Source organism: Pezoporus occidentalis, unplaced genomic scaffold (genome assembly GCF_034315485.1).
Source record: "Pezoporus occidentalis ecotype Australia unplaced genomic scaffold, CSIRO_AGI_Poc_V1 ctg1, whole genome shotgun sequence".
Lineage (NCBI taxonomy): Eukaryota > Metazoa > Chordata > Aves > Psittaciformes > Psittacidae > Pezoporus > Pezoporus occidentalis.
In genome coordinates this window covers 669,745-693,576 of record NW_026912778.1, presented here as the reverse complement: position 1 = coordinate 693,576, position 23,832 = coordinate 669,745, and the positions used below count along the sequence as shown (strand labels likewise).

Below are 23,832 nucleotides of genomic sequence, written 5' to 3'. Positions count from 1 at the left end.
TTTTCTTCTTCCATAAACTAAACAGTGCACAAGTACCTGAAGTTTCATTTTTAACAATTATTTAATTTTTGGTGTCATTTTGATTTTCATTTTGCGTGACATCTTTTGTCTCTTTGCCTTGGTCTTTGAGGAAAGCTTACTGAAGTCTCAGTGAGAGGGGCAGTATTGCAATAGAAAAGAAGTTTTCCACTTGTTGAATGAATGATGCAGTACACTCTTCATTTGACAACTGTAATACTACATCTTTAGGCTTGTAGTTTGCCTGACATCCACTTCTCTAATCCAGTATGCCATACTCTCCTGTTTTCTTCCTTCTTCTTGGGGTGCTCCTATTTTCCATCTACCCTTTGTCATAAGCTTTGTATTCCCCTTTGAACTCCCCTAGTCCCATCATGTAGTTTTGCTGGATCTGCCATCAGATGCCATGGATTCAAGTGCCTCTGTCACACTCCAGTGTTCCCTTCTCCACTCAAATAAACATGAATCTGCTGATCAGAACATTACTGGAGAGCTGGTTTGATTGGAGGAGGCCTTCAGAATCTATTGCAAGTGAGGCTGACAAGCTTTGAAAAGCATGTCTTCAACCTAAACAGTTGGCCTTATTTTTCTCTATATGTAAATACAGTGTTTATGTCACAAAGAGCAAGGTGGTTACTTTCAAATATGATTTAAAGGCTGTCTAAGAGGTGAAGACTAAGGTGTCAGCAATACTTGTGCAGGTTTTTTTTTTCCTATACAAATACGCAGCTAAGTTAAATAATGTAAACCATTATTTTATTTTTTTTAATAGTAAATTTAAATATTTCACTAGCAAAAATTAAAATTATTCCAAATGGAGGCAGAAGAGGGAGAGGAAATTTTCCTTTAGAAAGAATGTTGGTGCTAAAAGTTTGTTTAGAAAAAAAGATCAAAATGGTATTTTTATTATGACAGTTTCTGGTAATTCAGAATGTTTAAAAAATTGAAGCTGTCCAAATATAAATGATCTAAGTTGTATTCAATAGTAGTTTGTCTGGTGAACTGCCAGGGGACCTTGAATGCTTTTGATCTGCAGCTGAGGTAGGTATTCTGGTGTGCTATGCCAGCATCAGGAAAGCCTTGGAATTCCATGTACTTTAAAACAAGTTGGGATGGAAATATTATAGCATCCCACAGGATGCTGTCAAGAAAGAAGGGGAAAAAAAAGGACAGGGATTGATATCAACTTCCCATTTCTTCATTTAAAAAATAATTAACTGTAGTGGGTTCTTATCAAAGGGGGAAGGAAAAACATATTTCACCTTTTGCAAACTGATTTAATGGGTGTGCTAGATTTTTGTCTAGCATGCATCTATATACAGATGAAAAGGTCCAACATCATTGATATAACGAAGTGCTTTACCCTGTGGGCTTATTCGTACTCTCATTGATATATTTGTGGAATTCCAAAGGCAGAGGTGAGCCACAAAAAAGTCACAGCACCACAAGCCAAGGTAAACAGCCTGCCAGAATGTGTTTAGCTAATGACAGAAAAAAATATAGAAAGGAGAGGAAAACCTATTCCCTCGGAAAATACATTTCCTGGCTGGAAAGGCATTGAAGTTTAAAGTTGCTTACATTGGTTCCTTGCTCTTTTCAAGTAAATTGGCTTTGTTATTTCAATCCACAGTCCCAGGCACCTTAGCCATCGGGAGGAGGAATACATGTTCTGCAACAGGTCTAATGGGGAGGGCATTGTGGGCATCATGACTTAACGGCAAAAGCATCTTTCATCCCAGGAAAGGAGACTGGACTACCTCTTTGTCATAAATTTTACTTAGTAATATTTGAATAATATATTGCACATAGATACAACACCCGAGGATTTCTTTAGCCATTGTCAAAGAGGGTTATGTTCTCTCCTTTGTACACTGCGCAGAAAATAAGGATTCTTTGGTTCATTGTGCATTTTACTTTTTTTTTTTTTTCTCTATTGCAGATGGAAAATAGCTTCTCAGTTCTTGGTTATTTATGCTATTTTTCTTGCATTTCAATTACAAGCTTCTCTTGATGGGGAAATAATTTTAGATGGCTATGCTATTGTCCCTGCTGCTCTTTGGCCCTGTGACGTGAAGCTGCAGAATTATTTAGCGCAATCTTGTAAATACTAAAGCATCTGAACCACTTGTTTTTGTTACTGTTCACAACAAGTTCAGACTTCAGTCCAGATATACAATGTGAGGAATTTTAGTTGCATAGAAGATTCTTTCATCAGGCTTTTGCAGCACATTCAGCCTAGATAACTGACAGGAATAAAGTTACTGGTTAAAAATGTCATTATGCCCAGGAAACATGAGGAACTTTCTTCTGTTGATATAGACAGGATTTCTAAAGATTCCCCTTGCTGATGGTGAAGTTTCTGTATTGTGCAGGGAGCTCCTCTGTTCAGCAGTAACAAGCCAACACTCACACAGTTGCTTATGAAAACAGACATTTTTTTCTACAGCACCAGACTTGTTTGTTGAGCATAAAAGAACAGAAATTGGTCCTGAGGGAGACATTGCAGTAAGGGAGTGGTCATTACAAACCACGCATGTAGTCTGCCATGTTGCCATGAGAAAATTACACTTGATTGGTTTATAAAATAGCTTTACTAAATCCCTTAAATAGTGATACCGGTAACTGTGCACACTGGAGTGCAGTACTAGTGAGTGCTATTAATGATTAGTTTCCAGATTGATCACTTGGAAACAAGTGGATTTCTGATAATCAGAAGGGCATTAGGTGTGTGGGAAGGGTGACTGAGAAACCTCTCAATCAGGGTAACACTGATAACGCAAGGAAAAATCAGAAATTATTTTGATTACAAATGGCAGCTTGTTTTCAGATACCACATGCAGAGATCAAGGAGAACAGAACAATATAGAAGAAACACCCCAACAAACAGAATTATCTGGATCTATCATGTATATAAGAAAGGTGAATTTTTTTGAGGGTGGATCAGAATATTTATTTCCCTCTATTTTTCCTCTCAACTAATGGAATCGATTAGCATTTATTTTAAGGGTCTAGTATTTAAACTGTGGATTTTGAGTTTGTCCTTTAATTCAGGGGTACCAGGAGACCAAAGGATGCAATAGAAAGTACTCTATGAGTTACCTAGAAGCACTGACTATGTCTGACTCCTGAGATATCTTAAGCCTAAGTTGATAAACGTAATGATTAATTTATTCACTCTCTACAAATCAGAGAAGAAGATAATTTCATATTCTTGACTAAAAAAGGAAAATAAAGGTTGTCTTTTGAAACTTAATAGGCTGACCTTAAAAAAAAAAATAAAAACAAAAGTCAGTGCTCAAAATCAGTTTGATAAATGTGTGAGCCCTGAAGTCTTAGTCCAATTAATGCACACATTGCCTTTGTAATAAGTTGTATACCTGATCAGAAAGTAAAACCGCTAGTGGATCAGTTAAAGGAATTAGTGTCTGAAAGGAAAAAAGATGGTGATAAAGTAATTAGTATCATAGGTTCAACAAAGATTTAAAACTGTGGTACATGGCAGTAATGGATTTTGAACGCAGTTAATGAGCATATTCATTGCATTCATTTTTAATTAAGTGGAAAAAATACTGGTCCTTTAAATTGAGATAATAAATGTGCAAGTCAATCTTACACAAACATGCAACACAAGAATTTATTGCCTGCTGTCTAACTGGGGAACTGGGAATCATTATAAAGATTAGCTTTACTGAAAAAAAAATCCAGAAAAAGCTTCAGTAGAAAACGTTTATGAGGTAATAATTTTCACATTAAATATTGCTTGGCACATTTGGTATATTGTGTATGTGTTTTATAAATAGGAGTATTTGCTGTCAGCAGAGGTAGGAGCGTTTGTACCCTTGAAAAGGATTCAATGCTATTTACCGATTTAGATTCTGTGAGATGTATTTAGAGAGATACATGTAAGAGAACACAAAAATATGAGAAACCTTGAAACTTCCTCAGAGGTGTATGGTTCTGCTTAGAGTACAAGTTATGGTTTAAAATGACGACTGTGAAAGCTGCCGCTGTGAATTTCCACATGCTTGCCGTGCTTTAACTGATGCACTCGTGCCTTCCGAAAGCATCAGGCTGGGCTGCTGCTGGGGCTCGGGGGGTTTCAGACTGCAGCAGGGGAAATCCAGCTAAAATGTGGAGTGTTTATTCTGTCAGAGGGCAGCTGGGGAACTGACATGAAACAGGTTGAAGCACTGAAACCAGAAGTACCTTCTAGAGCAGTGGCTTTCAATGCCTTTATGACTTGGGAACCCCCTGAATATTTCCAGTGGAATCAAGGACCTTTGTGTGGCATATCGAAGCTTATTGAGGACAAGTGACTGGCATTTCTTAGTTACCTTTTATGGATCCATTTGAAATCGCTCACAGATCCCCAGGGATACCCAGACGTTAAAACCCAACAAACCTAAATCGAGCTTAATACATTTCATTTTCTCAAAGCTCCCAACCCATATCTTTCCTGTCAGTATTACCAAAATACCAGGTGCTTGCTGACACACAGTATGTCTAGGTCTTTGCTCAACAAATTTTTCACTGGGATATGCATAGCAGAATGTGCTTTCCAAGTTTCCCTAAGCCACCTTTAACCTTCCAAAGCTTATTAGCTACTGGTGTTACAAGAGGGCAAGTTTTCTGTGCCAGAAAGCCCCAAACTTTCACTGGTGTCATGCAGAATATTGCTGGTGATGTTGCAGTACGAATTACTGTGCCACACTTAGGCAACTTCAATCTTTCTTTCTCTGACTTTGTTCTGCCCTGTCCCACATGTTGTAATTGCTTTCCATAAATGGAGCAAACAAAACCATACTCATGGGTCTCTTCAAAATGCTAACTTTGCTTTTATTTTTTTAACCTCACTGCATGATTTTATTATGCCAGTAGCAACTTGGAAGCAAAGTTTAAAATAGCTGGCTTTCGTAGCATGCTTTTAGCATCGAAAAAAATGAAAATAAAAACTTGCAAATTGCAGAGTAACTTTGTTGATTTAAGCAGGAATTTTATAGAAAAATAAACATTTGATTTTCTTTTCTGTTCAGGTATGACTTCGTAGAAGTTGAAGAGCCTAGCGATGGCACTGTTTTAGGGCGCTGGTGTGGTTCCAGTAGTGTGCCAAGCAGACAAATCTCCAGAGGAAACCAGATCAGAATAAGATTTGTGTCTGATGAATATTTTCCTTCTGAACCTGGATTCTGCATCCATTATACACTTCTTATGCCTGTAAGTAACATGTTTCAGATTGGAACATTTCAGGAAAACAAAATCTTTTGAAGTGGTAGCTCAAAAGAATCTTTTAATAGCTTAGGATTAATTACCGTTTATTTCTTAATAATAATAATAATGAGCAGTCTGTCTTCCAGAACAGTACATTTTGATTCTGTTTTTTTAACTGAGTGTTCTTGTGGTTCTTGCTGGATGGTTTTGGACTGGGAAGTTGTGGGCTCAGTTGTTTGTGAGGAAACGTCAATAAAATGTTTGCATTCCTAATGCAGTACTGCAGGAGGAAATAAAAAGGTAGTAGCTTTGATGAGAAGAATCATCATAAGAATCAGCTGTGTGACACTGGGGAAGTTACAAAAAAGATTGAAGAAATTAATGTTTTTATTAGTCAGCTGCCATTAGGCAAACAGAGCCACATGAGTATACCTGGTTCAGAACATAAGAACACAGAAGTTCTTAGGCTTCTAAATTGTTTCATTACAGTGGCAAAGCAGACAATGCATAATACTCATTTTCCACTACATTTTCCCTGGAAACTCTACTTTAGACTTCTCAGGAATGTTGCTTAACACTTGTAAATTGCAGGTATTAAACAAAATTTATGGTCAAAAAATGTGACTATTTTCACTGTCGAGAGATTTCTGTTACTTTTTTTTCACCAAATGAAAGATCTATGGTAACAAAGTATGTTATAGATTTTTAAGGATGAGATAATGTTCTGAAGCATTAAGAGTGGAGCAGAACAGGGGTTTACTTGTTTTATAATAGGTGTTCCATATTTAAAGACAGTAAGGAGTATTTTTGTGAAAGTCCTCTAAACTCAGTTTGTGAATCTCCTGAGTACTTTTGTGGTCTGTGGTGTTTGGTTGGTGGAAACTATATGCAAGCTCAATAAAAAAATTGATCTAAAGAATCTATGTTGTAACCCCACTGACATGCACTACACTTAGAATGCATTTGGGATGCTTTTTGGTTTTGCCATTTTTGCCTTTTCTCCCCATTTGCAAAACTGGTTACTGAGAAGCAGCAAATAACAGTCCCCACATGTCTTTTCAACAATACGTACTCTTCTACATAATATATCTGTCAGTGAATGCAGTGTTGTGTTATGTGTACATATATATATGTGTGTGTGTTTTCTGTTGTTTTCCTATGAATATTTGTAACTATTTAGGCCTAACTAATGACTATTCCTAAAGTGATAAAAGGTTTGATTTGCATATTTGACTCTTCTGTGAGTTAGACTCTTTTGTTAGTAGAATAGTAAGACCTGATAATGGTGAATTTTGAAATCAAATGTCAGTCTCCAACTTGAAATATGGCCAGGTTTAAACTTTCATACACCTGAGGGCAGAATGTAATAAGTATGTTTACTTTTGAAAAATGGTAAAAGAAAATCCCTAAATAGATGTGTTGTGGGCTGATGCCAGATTTCATTGTTTCAGCTCTAGTATTGTGTCCTACTTGCTGCATATCTATCTGACTTATGTATGATCCGATTTGTGTGGAATGGATTAAACAAAGGCACCTAAAAATACCAGAGTATATGTAAAATTGTCTGTATGCAGTGCTGTACTAAAGGACTGAGTTTGTTCCTTGACATTTGGGGAAAACTAGTTATAATCTTTGAATCATCAACACTTGCAAAACAGTTCTTTAATCTTAAAAATACTTGCATTTCTTGTTCAGTAGACAAAACCAGAGCTGACATCATAGGATGCATTTTTAGTTCCTTCTTTTTCTCCATTTAACAAAGCTCATCTAGCATAAGAACTATACATACAAAGTGGTTTAGAAACCAAGCATGTTGTCTCTCACAATACGCAGCAGGCAACAGCAGCATCCTTCCCATCATTAGAATTCAGATCTAGCCCCAGGATGCTCAGTGTAACAACTGGTTATTGGTTTGTGAGGATTGATTTCCAAATCTCTCTTTAAAAGGGCTGGGATCTTTTTTGTCAAAAATTTTGTCTTAATAAGCCATGAAAAATACAATTTTACATTTCAGACTGCAGATTGCAAGTGAAATCTATATTGCTGAGTTTCAGGATTAAACCTGCTTCTTCTACCTAAAGCAACTGAAAATCAATGCCAAAAATGTCTGTCTTTAAAACTATAATTCTCTCTTGTCCAACATGTCAAGAGAAACTAAAATTTACAGCCCTCCCCCCCCCTCCTCCCTGTAAAAAAAGTCATCTATAGAAATGAGTGTAAATTCTAAATAATTCTTACAAAAACATAACTGATTCACTTAGTGATTCACTTCAATGAACTGGTCCTAAACAGTTAAATTTTGTTTTTTTCCCCCTCATTTTTTGAAAAGGGGGAAGGAGGAGATGCCTGGTAGACTAGCAATGAGAGTTTGTTTGGGGAGAAATGAAGCAAAACTGAAATAAAACAGTGCAAGCTTGTGTCTGTATTTGGAGGCCACACACAGTGAGGAGCGGTGGACACATTTTCAGGTCTCTTAAAGAGCAAGAGAAATGGCTTTGTTTAAATCTGCTGTAATTTATCGTATATATATTTTTTTCCTTTGTATATTATATTTCAAACCAACTTTTCACATGATGAATAAGTCGGGGGAGAATGGCTGGTGATCTGATTACTTCTACGAGTTAGTCACTCAAAAGGACTTGCAGCAATTCCAGTCAATAGATGCAACAACATTTTCTAGGAAGGTTTACCATGGGATTGTAAGGCACTGCATAAAAACGGTGCACACACTGTGTGCAAACATAATGCTCCCTGAAAAAATCCATGAAGACTTTCTTCAGATTTTAGCTAATTGCAGTTCAATATTCTGAATTTCTTCCATTTTAAATTGTGTATCCTGGGTACCCCTAGAGCTTTAATTCTGGTCTAATTCCACTTTTCTCTGTTTGTATATTTGCAAGTTAATTTTGTCTGGAATATCGTAAAGTGGAAGGAAGTGTTGGAAAAACTTACTATAAGAAAAAATAGTGTGTGTGTTATTTCAAAATGATTATGCTACTTTCATCACAGCTGTTGGTCACTCTTTTCATGCTCTGCCCTTTCACTTAGTCTGTCCTTAATGGTGAGCTCCTTTATTCACTAAGGGCTGCTTAGCAGTTGTTCTGCATTTTGACTGTTCAGCTATCCATTTATTAGAAGTCATGTTTTTGGCAGTGCTATACCACCTAAACCCTCCTAGAACTTTATTGCAAAAACAATCCATATTTCATTTCTTTTTCACTTCTTCTCACTTGTTCCCAGTTAGAGCTCTAATCCATATAGTAGCCACATGCAATTGAGGGAAATCTTATATGCTCTTATAATACATGTTTGGGCTTCAGTCTTCTAGTGACTTGTTTAAACTATGTCAGTTATAAGTTTGGCAGAGAAAACTTGATGTAATAAAGTCCATTGTTACTTGGGGAGTGGGTGAATGGGATACTTGATGCCTGAGGTGCCATTAAGGAATGCATGACTGATTGCCAAAGTAGTTATTAATTATTCAGGGCACTCAGAACAAAGCTGCTCCAGTTAAAGTTGAAGCTGGTGGTGACTGTATTCCCCTTCTTTTTTGGCATATGGTAGCATGTCATTTGTCATCAAAGATCATGCCAAAGGTCTTTGCAAACAGACTTAACTCTCTTCTATGCAAGTGAAGATGAAAATCCGAGAAGCTGCTTGAAGACTGACCAGGTTTAAAAGTGATTTGGCAGGTGTTTTCTGATTTTGGTGCAGTACCTGCATGGCTACCTGGATTACAATCTGAGAGAGGTTGGGTTTTCTTTTCTTTAGATGCAGAGATGGTGTTAGGAATCCTCTTGCTGTTAACAGTAATGAAGATTAAATTTAATACTGTGCAGGTAATCTGTTTAGGGCTATCTAATAATTGTTCCTTTATTTCATTCAGATTGGCTAGGTTTTGCTCTTAGGGTTGATTTTAGTGCTAGTTTTATTTGTGGAACCTTTTCAATTGAGCTGGTTTGACAAAAAAGGTTAATAAAATTTAAATACTAATAGAAAAAGTGCATATTAATAGAATAGAGGAAGGAAAGCCCTCCCCTTACATTCCCTTCCTTTGAGAAGTCCACAGATTTCACAGATATCGGGTGTGTATCTTGCATGTCTGTTCCAAAGCTCAAGATGGTTTAACTGTGGCTGCAATAACTGCAAATCCATCCAGAAACATCATAAAGGACTTTAGTGATCACCTAAGCAAAGGTTTTTCTACACTTCCTTAAGAAGCAATCAAAAGATTTTGGAAATAACAGGATTTCAGGGGTGTTTAAGCCAAGGTAGTATGAAGCAGCAGGACAGTGTGAGTGTTATTTAGCATTTTGCAATGCTAAATGAAGTGATAAAGGACTGTGAAAATCCTTTATATGATTGGAAGGACTCTTACATCAAAACCTTTGTGTTCAGAGCTTCCACTAATTAGGTATAGCGAAACCTAAGTCTGGATAAATCACCAAACTCCTAAAGGTGGTCAGGCATGCAAGTTCAGTCATTTTTTTTTTTTGTGTGTGTGTGTGGCAAAAAAATCGTTTTGGGATGAAATCTTTTCTTGGAGATTTCATTTTGCTTTAAATTTGAGTTTGAAATCTAGAGAGAAATTCCTTTTAAGTTTCTTAAATGAGATATTAAGGATGACTCCAAAATACTTACACGGGAGTGTTACACTTGAGGTTAGTAAAAAAGCCACAAGAAGTACAAAACTAAGTTTTTATTATCTAGTTATTATCCATGGGACTAAAATGAGAGGGGAAGCAACCCCTTTGAAGCAAAAGAGCCTCTGAATTATGTTTCCTAATCAAAACATAACATCTTGTTTTCCTTTGACTGTATCTCATTCTCTCACTTCAACATCAGCAAAAAATAAAATCTGTGTACGTGAAGCAGACTTGCAGAGGCAGGGTTAGAAATTAATCCAGCAACATTGTGGGCCTGCACAGAAGTCCATCAAAGAATGTCCTTGACCTGCACAACTTGAGTTGTCATCATGGAGACCCTAAAAGGAAGAGAGACATTTTGAACCAAATTGGCTGTCATTTAATTCTCAAAAGGAATTAATATGTTTGTATGATAGCAAGTTTTGTACTCTCAAGAACTGGGTCTTTCCCTCTGGCCAAAATTTGAATGTAGTTTCTTGTGCAGTGTGGTTGTGTATGTAGTATATGCCATTTCTGTTGTATTTTTTCTGTGATGTTAGATTACGGTGGCTCAGGCAGAAAAGAATCAGAAATCACTTCATTGACTATTTGTAGGATGAAGTAATTTTGTTTTCTTGGCAGATATTTTCATTGTATATTTGACTAAGAGTTAAATTCATTGATTTTGGAAGTTTATTGTGTATCCCACCCTGTTTCACTGCGGCAAAATACATAATAAAATCAACTGATATAAATAACCAACAATACTTTCAAAATTAGATGCATTCATGTTACCATATCTCCAATGTCACACTTCCGTTTTATTCTATTTAACAACCTCAGTAGAACTTCTTCCTGAAAATTTCAGGAGTGTTGAACAAGTAACACAACTGATTCGGGTTATGGAGCATTCATGTAGGTCTTAAAATTGTATTTGTTGAAAGACCTTACTTAGGGGAAGTTAGAACAAGTAAGGTGGAGAAAAGTTTGTGAAAACTGCTTTCCTTTTAGTCATCAATAGCGTTATGTACAAGTTGGATCACTCTGGCAACCTGTTTCAAGCAAAAATTGTTGCCAGAGCAGGCAGCCCTTTTTGCTCCTTTGCCCAAATCATGTCTTTGATCACATAATAACCTTCTCCTCCCACTTGAAAGCAGATAGTATGATGATTCAGTGCAAACAATGTTTAACCTTTTTAAATGCCCTAAAAAGTGGAAAAGTTCTGAAAATATGTGGGGAACTAGTTCAAATACATGAGACGATCTCTTTTCTTCAACCTCTGGAACTTGCTAATAGCTTTTCTTAGGTTTCCATTTAGTAATAAATATTTATATTGTAGGGGATCTAATGTTTGGAAACTTTATTAGCGTGTCTTGTAGTATTTTAATCAGAAGTTTATGTATGCGTATTTATTTAATTTGAAAATGAGTATTACTTTTACATGGTCTATCAGTTATTTTATTGTAGTGTTCTGCAATAAATCTTACGTATGTAAGATTTAATGTTGTGCGCTCTGTTGTTTTCAAAAGCTCTCCAGGAGAAGTTAAAGATAGAACAAAGAGTGTTTTTTGTCTTCTCTTGAGCAATCTTAAGTCTCCTGGAATGTCATGACTCCAGGAGTGGTCTGGCTGGTGTATGTGGGATCCTAAGTAACATTATTTTTGTTTGGGAACAATCTGAAAGAGCTGTATTTTGCCAACTGATGAGAAAATAGTTAAAAAAAAAAAAAAGTGTACAAATCCAGGAAAAGGAGTAATGTGGAAAATCCAGTCTGCATTAATGATTCAAGGAAGAGAATACACGGTGCATGGGGAAGGTGAACGGTGGTGAATTTCCAGCCTTTTGGTGTTTCTTTTGTCATTCAGCTTAATAGACAGTGAAGCTTACATGTGCTAATAAGCAGGGAACACATCACTAATTAACAGGTTACTTTCAACCATTTTAATACTGTAGTCCTGAGTATATTCTGGAGTATATTAAGAGTCCTGAGTATATTCTGAAATCCTCCTTATGGAAGTGTATTAAAAATAAGTATTTGTCTTTTACTGCATTTTCACGTCAGAATTTGAAGGACATTTCAGATTGTGAGGTTTTACTTAATGAAACCGCTACCATTATACTATCTGATAAACTTTTTTCAAGTAATATTTGAGTCTTTTGATTGGTTTTGTCATGGGTTTTGGGGGGGAGGGGGGGAATATTTTGTTGTTTTTTATTTTTCATCAAGTTCACTCAAAAAGGACTGAATTAGGTCTAATCAGAGAGATTACACGTAAGAAACTAATGGAAGAATAATATTGCAACTCCGTAGCAACTATGAATATTAGCCTAAAATCTATTCTCTACTTGTACCAACTTTTCTTTAACTGATCTTCAAAGAGATATTCTCTCTTTCACAAAAATGACACTTCTAAAATGGTTCTTTACAAATGAATGAGGATCAGATCAAGCTGATCTGTCTTTATCAGTCGGTAGTAATACATTAAAGTTTTTAGTCCGTGTTCTGTATACTGGCATGTGAATTTGAAAATTTATTATTCAGCATAATTAGCAGTAATGTCAAGTTTCTAAGCCTTTCCATTGCCTTCCCGGTTTTCCAGATGTCAAGCTGTCCAAAGGGTGTCTAGCCCTGTAGCCTGCAGCCAGTGCTGGTCATAAATGGGTGGTAGGGAGCACTAGGAGGAGGTCAAGCAGATGGGATGCTTCGCCACCCCTTTACCCTACTTACTAGCTATATTCTGAAGAAGAGGGGGATTCCCTGAGCCTACGTTCTTTGTCTGTTTAGTAATCTGTTAACAGAAGTTCCTTGCAAATAATTATCCATGTACCCCTTGAACTCAGGTTAACTTTATGCCTTCACAGCATCCTTTGCTAAAACCAGATTGTATAAGTACTGCACAGAAAAGAAGCTTCAAAAAACTCCTTTACTTGAGAAGGGTATGTATGTGTATAACGACGTGTCACTCTTAAACTGGGAACTCATTGATCCCAAGTAATTGGAGCTGTTGTATGCTACCTCAGCAGGTGTTTCACAGAGATATCCAAATGTTCCTTTAGTCTTTCAAAATTATTCTGTAGTCATGGTTCAAATTTATTTGTTCAATCTTATTGATCATATCTATTTAAAAAATTGTAGTGTCTCAGTGTGTATGATTTCTTTTTAATTTAATCCTTTACTAAATGTTATATAAGCTACTTTTCACTTAACATGTTTGGTTAAAAAAATCCCAAACCATCCCCACAAATCCCCCCAAAAAAACCACCACCACCACCTTCCTGTTCTCCCAGGTCCCTTTAGCTCCACTGGGTTTGGTTTTGTTTAGTGGGTCGGTTTTATTTTTTTTCTTCCTTTATTTTTTATGGTTTAAATATTACCTAATTGTCTAGTTGACTATCCCTTTTCCAATTTCCAGGATCAACATGTTATTCACAGCTTTTTGAGAAAGCACGCTGATGGCTTCTCTACAAATTCCAAAGCAAAGTGACTCTATCCCATTCTCAAAGTTAATCCCCTGTGTAACTGGCACAGTCCTAGATTTTTTGTGCTTTCAAATACTGAGACGTTGTGTCTGACATGCTTGCTAGTGGAAAAAAAGGTAAGCAAATGTACATTTGATACTAGGTTTCAGGCAGCACCATAATTTTTAGTTATGCTATTTTAGATGGATTCATGTTGTGTCCCTATCCATTATTAATATCTTAGTCATGCCACAGTCCTATCCATTCCCACACTCCAACAAAGCAGTCAGTAACTAGTTAGTGGAGTGCATTGTGCTGATTTTTCTTACTTCTGGTTGGAAACGATGAGAACAGGAACAAAAGGAAAGAATTCAGGACAGAATGGAGTTAGTGCAACTACTTTATTTTTATATATGGTCCAGATCTGAAAGGCTCCTAGGAACAGCAGAATTGTGCAGGGAAAAAAAAAAAAAAAGATGGGTGCAGCTCTATACAGTTGAGATCAAATCATCTGTGGAGCAACTTCTGTAGGTGACTGACTACACATTTCAACTCCACAGACTGCTGGAAGCACCGCTTTAAAATCAGGAGGAAGAATTCTTGACGGAGTAATGATACTGTATAGTAGCTTCAGGGTAAAAGTTTGCTTATGCAAAGATTAATGTGGGGTATTGGTAGTGGTGTTAAGAGAAATCCTTTTAGTTCTAAAAAGGAATAGGTAATAAGCACTGTGGGAATACCAAAATTTTCACCTGTCTTGTCTTTGCAGTACCTGGCCTCTGGTGTTACAGATGGGGATTATGAGCTGTCATTTGTTAGATTCTCATCAGTACTCAAAACCTTTTTTAATGATGATGATGAAAGGTTTGGCTGAAGAAGCCAGGATTTTTGTTAAAAAGGTTTTAGTTTTGTTTTCATGGGAAAGTCTAGATAATCACAAAGCTGGTGTGTCTGTTCTTTCCATTATCTCTGGCTAGGCTGGTGGAGAAGGAATTCAGTAGCGTTTTGAATTTGTGTTTGCGCCTAGTAGCTAGTGTATGTTATTAAAGTATTGTTTAAAAAACAAAGGAGATAAATAAAACCTTGCTCGTGGAAAAGGACAAAAGACATTTCCAGAGGCAGAATGCTCAGGCTGCTTGAGTATTCATTTCACTCTGGTTCTGAGTTAGGCAATAAACCGTAGCAAGAGAAATGAGAATTATAGATGATGAGAAATAAAATGCCAGTCTTTAAGTTGAAGGGAGTGATTTAGTGCATGGAAGACCAGGTTCAAAGGCACTTGAAAAGTGGAGGTACGAAAGCAGATGGCACAGCCTTTGCAGGAAATTTTGCATGCAGTCCCACAGACATTGTGAACTTGGTGGTTCCTAAAAGTCCTTCCCTTGCAGCTGCAAAAGAATTCCTTGAGGGAACTCCATAATAACTCTACCCTGACACCATGTGCAAGTTCTTGGATCTCAGATAAGTGTGAGTCTGTTCAGGTGATGAGGGGAATTTCAATGTAGTGGTGTAGATAATTAAATCAATCTGACACTTTATTTTCCAGTATGTAGCCTTTTCGTAGCACTTAGTTAAGCTAATAGTTTCTTGGTAGACATCCCTTGTTCTGAATGTTTTTCTAACAGTGTGACACCCTTTAAACATCATAACTGTCTTTAAGAAGACAGATGCTGTGCTAAGGTGATTTTGTTAGATATCAGTATCCCAGTGGCTTTGTGAATAGTTGGCATTGTAAATAAAATATTTTAAATCTGAATTTTCACTCATTTTATTTTCAGTATTTTTTTTTTTTTTGCCTGTTGTGCTTGCCTGAGAATGTAAAAAAGACCTTTTTTGAGACTTCAAAACACCTAAAATCGCTCTGAAGAAAAATCCTGCTAACTCTGACTTTGAACTTCCCTGCTGGCTGATATGACCAAAATGACTAGGTAGCCAAGGAGGGTAAGATGGCTGAGTTGAGCCAAATTAGTCAAAGTCACTTGGTCACTATCTGCATTTCTTGCAATGACGAATCATTTTTAACTTGCTAAATGGTAGGACAGCTAGCCACATATTATGTAGGCTTTTAATATGTAAGCTGTTAATAGGGTTGCCCTTGCTTATCTTCTGAAAATCACTCTGATCTTCTGAACAATTCTGGCTTGTGTGTGCATATTTGTCTTCAGGCTTTTCAATGTGAGGTGTTCTGGGTAATCAAAAGTTAATAATAAAATACTTCCCGTGCGAGTCATCTGTGTAATGCCTTTTTGCCTTGGAATTCTTGTCTTTTAGTCAAGGTAAATTCTGTCATTGATCTCTTCTTGTTTGCCCTCTGTCTATATATATAACTTTAAATATGGTATTTACTTTTTTTAATTGCCTCTCTGCTTAAGTAAGTCATAGGTACCTTTCATGTGGAAAAAACCTGTGCAATTTAGATGTATCTAAAATGGCAGTACATCTTTTGATGCAATATAATTGTAGAATTAAGGCTCATTGAAGTGTTTTGAAACTGCTAGTATGAGACACTTCAGAGTACAGCCTACCTTTTCACCAAAAATCAAAGATAGGTGGTCAAGTCCACAGTGCAGAGACAAATGAGAAATTGTCAAAGGGTTTTTCAATTATGTTTCTAATTGTCATGAAGAATAAAAAAACAAGTTACATTTTCAGCTAGGTATTTCCATGGATGAAAGACAATGTGAAATTTGGAAATCGTTTGCTACTTTGATAACAAAACATATCTAAAAATATTAGAACTTAAGGAACAAACTGGCACACCACTAATGTGGTAGAAGTGATCGAATTGAATGCCCAACACTTCGCAAACGTGAGACAGAGGTGACCCTCAACCTTATGCAAAGCCTGCTGTATGGAGGTGAAGCACAAGTGCAGGTCTGGGCAACTGTCAACCCCACAGCAGCCTTCTGCTCTGCTGTAGTAAACCACACTGATCTGCTGCAGAGCAGCGCTGTATTCCTGCTTAATTTACAGCCTGAGAACACCTTTGAGGTGATGTCATGGCTGAAGAAGAGCAAAGTAAAGTCAGCTGTTATTTTTGCAAGTCATTAGCATGTATCTCTGTGTAGTTAAGGATTTATTTATACATTTTCTTAGAATTAAAACTAAACAGAAAAAGATAAATTAACACCCAATATTTGTAGGTAACAGTGCTAGTAAATAGAGAGAGGGTTTTGCAGATTTTCATTTAGATAACAGGCACACATACAGGGACTTTTATGATTATTTTCTGAGACTGTGGTTGCTGTCCATTGTTTTAAGTAGGCAGCCTTTATATTTTGTCATTTATTGCCTCCTTTTCAATGAACTATGTCTCTATTACTAGTGCATCTAATATATTTAAAACTACATTATGAAGTTGCTGCTTTAAATTGGCAAAGAGACTTGTCATGCTGTTAAAGAAGAGGAAAAAATTTCCATGATAATGTTTGATATTTCATTACCTGGAATGGCTTATAGGGGACTTTGGAAAATCAATAATTTTGAAAGCTTCCCAAGTGTGAACAGAATCACCTCTTCTCTGCAGGCTGTTTTAGAAAAGTTAATGATAATTTTGCAAACTTAATATGAGCCTAAGGAGCATCATTAAGCAAGCCATACAAAGCTGTAATTTATAAAGCTACTGCCATACAAAAATGACAGTGGATAATTTATAGATAGGGAATGGACTAAATTTTGTGGTTAATACTTGGAAGAGTGGCAAAATACTAAGTTGATGTCATCATAAAAATCTGAAACCAGAGGGGAATCATTTTAACACCACAGTTTTAAGCAAAAGCCATTACTTCCATCTTAATTTTTCCGTAAATCTAACTCCCTAATAAAGTATAAGAGTATACTCACTTATTAAGGCTCTGCACTGTCCTGTCTTTACATACTTAGAAAAAGTAATCTCCTAATCAAGCAATGAGAATCCCCAGAGAGAGCCAGGAAGACACACAACTGGCACACAGCACAGCATGGGAGCTTTTCAGTATGGCTATTTCATACCCTGCTCTGACTCGGTCGTGTACAGTGCTCTATGCAATAACGAACAGTCTGTCCTGGGCCATGGCTTCCCTGCACTAAGTCGCTGGTACCTTCCACTGATATTTTCTGGTGAAGTAAAAAAATGACAGCTCTTTTCTGTTTTCTGACATATATTGAGATTTAGAGGAGAAAAAGAAAATAATAGGTTACCTGAGGGAACGTGACAATGGTTATAGTGGCAAATTGTCATGGTTCGATCATCCTGTTTACAAATGGGATTCCTGTGTTTTTTGTCAGGAGAGCAATTGTATTTTAAAGTCATTCTAACAATACATCAGCTTGGATTTATTAATGCATGCAATTTTAATGTTCATTGTTTCTATTCAAACAGTGATAAGCACTATTGAAACTGCAGTAATAAATAATGTTATACTTTCCAATTTGTAGGCTTTTGAGATCTTTGGATGTTTTTAATCTAGTTGTTATTGGTCAAACAGTATGGCTGGTGACAGATTTGTTTTTTTAAACAAGCGGTTCCCATTGCCTTCAATAGTAAATACTTAGTATTGAAGTCTGAAAAGCAATGTCCACATAGAATTGTAGAATAGTTAGGGTTGGAAAGGACCTTAAGATCATCTAGTTCCAACCCCCTGCTATGGGCAGGGATGCCTCACACTAGAACACGTCATCCAAGGCTCTGCCCAACCTGACCTTGAACACTGCCAAGGATGTAGCATTTAAGTCTTCTTTGGGCAACCTGTACCAGTGCATCACAAGATAAGGGCCACATTATCCAAATTTAAATAGATTATTTTTTTTTAATATATTGATTAATTGGCAAATAATTGTTTCGCTGTATGCATTTATTACACTGAGAATAATGTTCTGCTGAGTGAGACCTTATTTCACAGCTGCTATCTATTCCTGTAATTTCCTAATTGACTGAATTGTACACCATGGACCAATTTCAGCAATGAACTAAAGATTTCCTGGAAGAATTTAATTCTGATGGTAATTGGGTTAAAAACAGTACTGATCTTACCAATCTGAGATCATAATCAGTGTTCATCTCAGAGAAAGAAGAAAAAGGTTTAATTTTCTGTGGGAGAAGTGGAACAGTCGGAGAAAAAAAGAGTTGTCTGTATTGTAGTCTCTTAGTAAAACATCCTTGCTTCTAAGAATTCTCTTTTACAAGACGTAATAGTTGCTAAGGAAACCTTTACCTAATACTAATCTATTGTTTGAGGAGAATCACAGAATGGTTTGGGTTGGAAGGGGTCTTAAAGCTCATCCAGTTCCAACCCCCTGCAGTGGGACACCTTCCACTAGACCAGGTTGCTCAAAGCCACATCCAGCCAGGCCTTAAATACTGGCAGGGATGGGGCAGCCACAGCTTCTCTGGGCACCCTGTGCCAGTGCCTCACCACCCTCATAGTGAATATAACCTTAATTGTTAAATAGCAAAATGCCCTCCTTTGACTTTTTAACTGGAATATAAACTTGCAAGGGGAATTTTTACTCCTCTAAATTCAGTCAAATTACATTAAGCTTATGGTGATATACTTGAAATGACAATTTGTCTGCCCTCTCATTCCACAAGTGGTTTGTGAAACCAGGACATGCTAACACATCATGATTTGTTCATTCAGTTCCTCATGTTTGCAAGTGAGACTGCACAGATAGTCCAAATGATGCAAAACAGCTTCAAATTAAATAGGAAATAGTGGAAGATGGCTAAGAATACAATAATACTATATTCTTGGCAATTAGGTATCTTAAATGTATACTCATTTACAAAACCAGAAAAGATTTTCTCCAAATACTATGTTGACTCTCTTCTGCAAAGCATGGCAGTCATCGCAGTCCATTTACTTGACTTTTTTGTCATTGCTTTGTAAGTGTGATTTATGCAATATGTGTTAATTATGTTTCATTTTTCTAACTGAGAACCTTCAGAACAAGTAGCTTTCCTTTAAACAAAAAGATAATAGCATGGGGCTTCACTGTGCAGGGCAGGTGTAAGAAATTCCACCAGAAACAGCCACACAGATCTCTTAACATGTTTGTTATGATCAGTGAGTATTCATAACCAGTATTTCCTTGCAAATTTGCCTTTTTCTTTTACTTTTCCCCTTCTTTTGTTCCGTCTTCTGCAGCAGATTGTAGTAACTGTCCCTTATGCCCAGGAAAAAACATACTCAAGGGATTGATGCTTGTAAATAATGCCTTTTTAATATCATATTAATTTATCTTCTTATTTGACTTATTTGCGAAACAGTGTTTTGTCAAGCATTCAGATAGGCATCATCCATCATAAGGTTTTGAAGCATGCTTTCTTCGGATCAAAGGATAAGCTTGTGGTTAGCCAGTATCTTTTGGTTTAGTAGGCTAATGCAAAAAAAAAAACAACCTTTGTGTAATGTTGGGTTTAACTGAAGGGAAATCATTTCTGCAGTTCACAGAAAATCATATTTTTGTATTGGCTGGAAAATTCAGGTGGAACCAGTGCCTCACACTCTGGGTCTTTACTGATAATAAACCCCACATCTAACCACTTCCTAGACTGCAATGAATAGCAGCCTGTGAAACCACAATTAAAGCATGGAAAACCACAGTTTTTGATGTCTGTGTTCTGTAATTAGTTCCATATATTCTACATGAAATCATCAGAAACACCCAGTATTCCTGAATCAGTGAATGGAGAAATTGGAGAATGAGGGAGAAAATATTTCAAGTATAAATACAACCAGAAAAGTATGTTTCACTGTGTAATTATTCATTTTCAAACAGGTATTAAAAAGCCCTTTTTTTCTGATAAAAAAAGAGTACATGTGAGAAATAGAATAAGTAGGCTTTACAAATGTCTTAAAATTATGCTTTGAAATAAAAATCACATTCTTTAAAGGTAGAAGTAAGGTAAGCGAGTAGTTCGTATAAATGGGTTAAGGTTAGCGCAGTGTTAGTGTATGGCATTTCCTTTCCTGCGCAGGTAAATGTTTTGACTTTGTACCCTTACAGCACAGTGAATATTTAAAAACAGAGAAGTAATGTGAAAGGAGATGCAGCTGTATGCATGCACAGGGAGATCCCTCTAAGTCGGCGTGGTAGTGTTAGTCCTGGTTGCAGAAGTGGGGCCATAATCAATGCCTGAATAGACTTGTTTAGCACCTTACAAGGAATATTAATGGCCTAGTTGAGAACATAAGTCAGCATGATTTTTTAAATTATTTCTGCTACAAAGAGTGCCACCCTTACTCATACTATGGTAACAAGCTGCATTTTATGTAATAAAATATATATATATGTATCAAAAGGCTTGATCTAGTTGACCAGATAAGTCAGAGATAAGTTGGCCACAACTGTGGACAGTGACAGTGTTATAACTGAAGTTCTTTCAGGCTTAATGGAAGTCAACTGCTCTACCAGCAGTCTTCAGAAAAAAGAGATTTGCTCCACAGCACACTGGATTTGTTAATAGTATGGGTTTATTACTTGGCAGAGTTCATCTTTCCTTCTTCTTTTTCTTTTTACATGTGTCAAGGAAGGGGCTGAGAAGAAATTGCATGCACAAAGCAAAACATATTTATTAATTCTAATAAAAGTAATTAGACTGATTCAAATATTTATTTTTTAATAAAAAGGCAGTTACTTGTAATGGTGCTTTAAAATTCAACCTGTTCTATTTTAATACATTTGTTCATGCTGTAAGCAGCATAAAATTTCATGTGAGTCTACTGTAAATAGAATGAAGTAGTCTGCCTTCAAACCATCTTTGAAGGATCCATTTTAGATAGCAGCCGTAGAGACTGAAAAAGCAAAGCATGGCAGAAATGTGTCTACTTTTATTTTGTAGCTGATGGTAAAACTATCATCTTAAATGGATTATATTACATACTGTTTTGAGGCTTGTAAGAAATCATAAATGATACCGCCAAAGGAACTTCTGCTCCCATGGAGCCAACTTTCATTAAAAGCCCGTGACTCCTTACTTTTCTTTGAGAGAAAGAAGCTAAATTGTCCAAAATTGGAGCAGTTCCATTAATTTTCATATTCTCATATGAGTTAAGGGCTTGTGGGTGACATGCAACAAAACCCCCAAAGCATATATTTCTATCAAATATTCTGTATTTAGGTACACAGGCATACAGTTCTTGACTTTTAATACAGCCTTGATAGGGTAAATCTAAAGGATGAAAATGTAGAAATGGAGAAATGATCACTGAGGAAAAAAGGCGTGTTAGAGTTTGGTTATGTACGCAGAGCAGTTTTGGGGGCATAGCTAGTCAATAGCACAGATTTTAAAATGATTTAGCATTAATTTGTCTCTAGAATTCAGCATTTCCCTCAGCATTTTGCATGTTTTCTAGAGACAGCAAGGTTACCAGAGGGATGCTATGCAGTGCAATCACAGAAATGCAAGGCTGCAGGGGAACTCACTGGGATCTATTCTGAGCCATTGTCCTGCTCTGAGCATTCTTGCTGGGTGGTTGTACTGCTCCTGAAGTTCAGGGACAAAGATTTCAGAGATTTCCTCAATCATCTGTTGTGCTGCTTTACATAGTATGAAATTCTTTTCTAATACGTAACATAAATCTTTCCTGTCATCGATGGACTAGGGAACAGCTGATCATCTGCTGCTCTCTTACATGTTTGTTATCGCATCTCCTGTCAGCCTCATCTTGTCGAGATTAAAGAAACTTGTGTCACTAAATATTTTATCATAGTTTATGTTTTCTTTTTCTTCTTGCTCTTTCCTCTAAATATTAAATATTAAATATTAAATATTCTCTTTCTCTCTGCATATATCTTACAAGTGCTGGAGATAGATCTCAGCATTATTCCAGCCGAGACTTAGCTGGGAGCTCAGTAACCTGGCTTTATGGTGCTGTTCTGAATATATATGAATAAGATTTGCCTTTTTTGTGAAAGGATCACGTTACCTCCTATTCAGGTTTTGGTCCCCTGTAACACCATTTATTCTATTTCAGGACTTTCTGTACTTATGATTTTGCATTTATGCTTTTAATGTTTTACTCCTAAATGAAAGAATTTTTTAAATGTTTTTCATTACTTTCTCTTATTAAACATACTTTCCTAATTAATTTTGCCTTTTAGTTGTTGTATAATCATATATGCTATACTTGTGTTATATATGAAAGTATAATGAGATGGGAATTAAAGAGATACAGATAGTGGAAAATATGTAGGTAGAAGTGATACAGTTGAATGTAGAGAGTATGTCAGGACAACATTACGGTTAGCAGTATAGGGTTGTAAAATCTCGCTTACAAATTATAAATCTGGCTTGTTCAGACAGTGTAGAATCTTGGTGGGCAATGTAGCCATAGTCTCTACCACTCTGAGTTTTGACATGTATGGTACATATAAAGCAAATTTAAAGTAAACAATGTAAAGTATTTGTCTTCACAAATCTTAAAATACGGTAATTTCTCACATGTTTGATGGCACTAAGAATGGATACATGAGGACAGCAATGAAGTTCTTTCCTATAAAGTAATGTTTTCTTCAAGGACTTTCTACCTTCAAAGCAGGACAAGCTCTGATTTGCAGTGTTTGCTGTTCAGGAATGTTGGGTGTGTTCCTTTTATTGTGATATGAAATGTACAGAAACCTGTTGTGGAATGCAATTTAACATGTATACTGAAGGATCAAACTAAAATTGCATGCACTGTAGAAGTAATTTTCATTGGCCTTGCCAAATACACTTTCCAATGGTAATAAACACTTATTCTTAGTGTTTAATGTTGATGAACCTCCTGTGAACCTACTGGGATAAGTAAACATTTTCTTAACAACAGCTACCCATTTTTAATACCTAAATGGAACTTAAAGAACAGTTCATTCCCTGACTCCAAGAACTTGCTGTTGTTCCCTTTAGTTAAGCTTTCTGTAAGTATTCATATATTTTGAGTAAAATGAGTAATTTAAAAAAAGGGCTGCAAGCATGATGTCCTTTAATTATGGCTGACCACATCCCCTGTCACAGAAGAGCATACAAAAACTTTCTTCTGTTCAGAACAGCTGCACTTACGTTGACTGTTTATTCCTCATAAACTAGTCTGTTGAGTAAGAACTGGAGCTTTGTGTGCAGAACAACAACAAAAAAATCCGTCTGTAAATCATAAATGTAAGAGATCCAAGTGTGTTTCCTGTATCAATTTTGGGGGTCTTTGTAAACTCAGTGGTTAATAATCCCTGTAACCCCATTTGCAACAAGATCTGAGAAAAGGTTTGTTGGACTGTATCTACATGCCCACTGCAGTCTGATTGTGGGAATCTCCTTTTGCATTGACTTGTTTGTGTACTGAGGCTTTTGCATTACTGCTTGTTCAGTTACGATGATATTAGTCCTTTTAGATAATAATTTTGCATTTTAAACATAATTCAGATTATTCTGTTGCAAATCCCTCTCCTAACTGAAGTATAACCTATTCTACATGGGAGCCTACAAAAGGTGTGTATACAGGACTTTCATAGTATCAAGTTTCAGGGAAAAATGAATCTGTGGTGGAATTGTTTTCTTCCTTTCTGC

General features: G+C 36.4%; 1 protein-coding gene across 1 annotated transcript in view; it reads left to right on the top strand.

Moving 5' to 3' along the window:
- Positions 1-23,832, top strand: part of PDGFC (platelet derived growth factor C) — a 129,257-nt gene that overhangs the window by 87,592 nt on the left and 17,833 nt on the right. Inside the window, exon 3 of the mRNA XM_062607472.1 lies at positions 5,052-5,232. Within this exon, the coding sequence (XP_062463456.1) occupies positions 5,052-5,232 (181 nt within the window). The remainder of the gene's footprint in view (positions 1-5,051; positions 5,233-23,832) is intronic.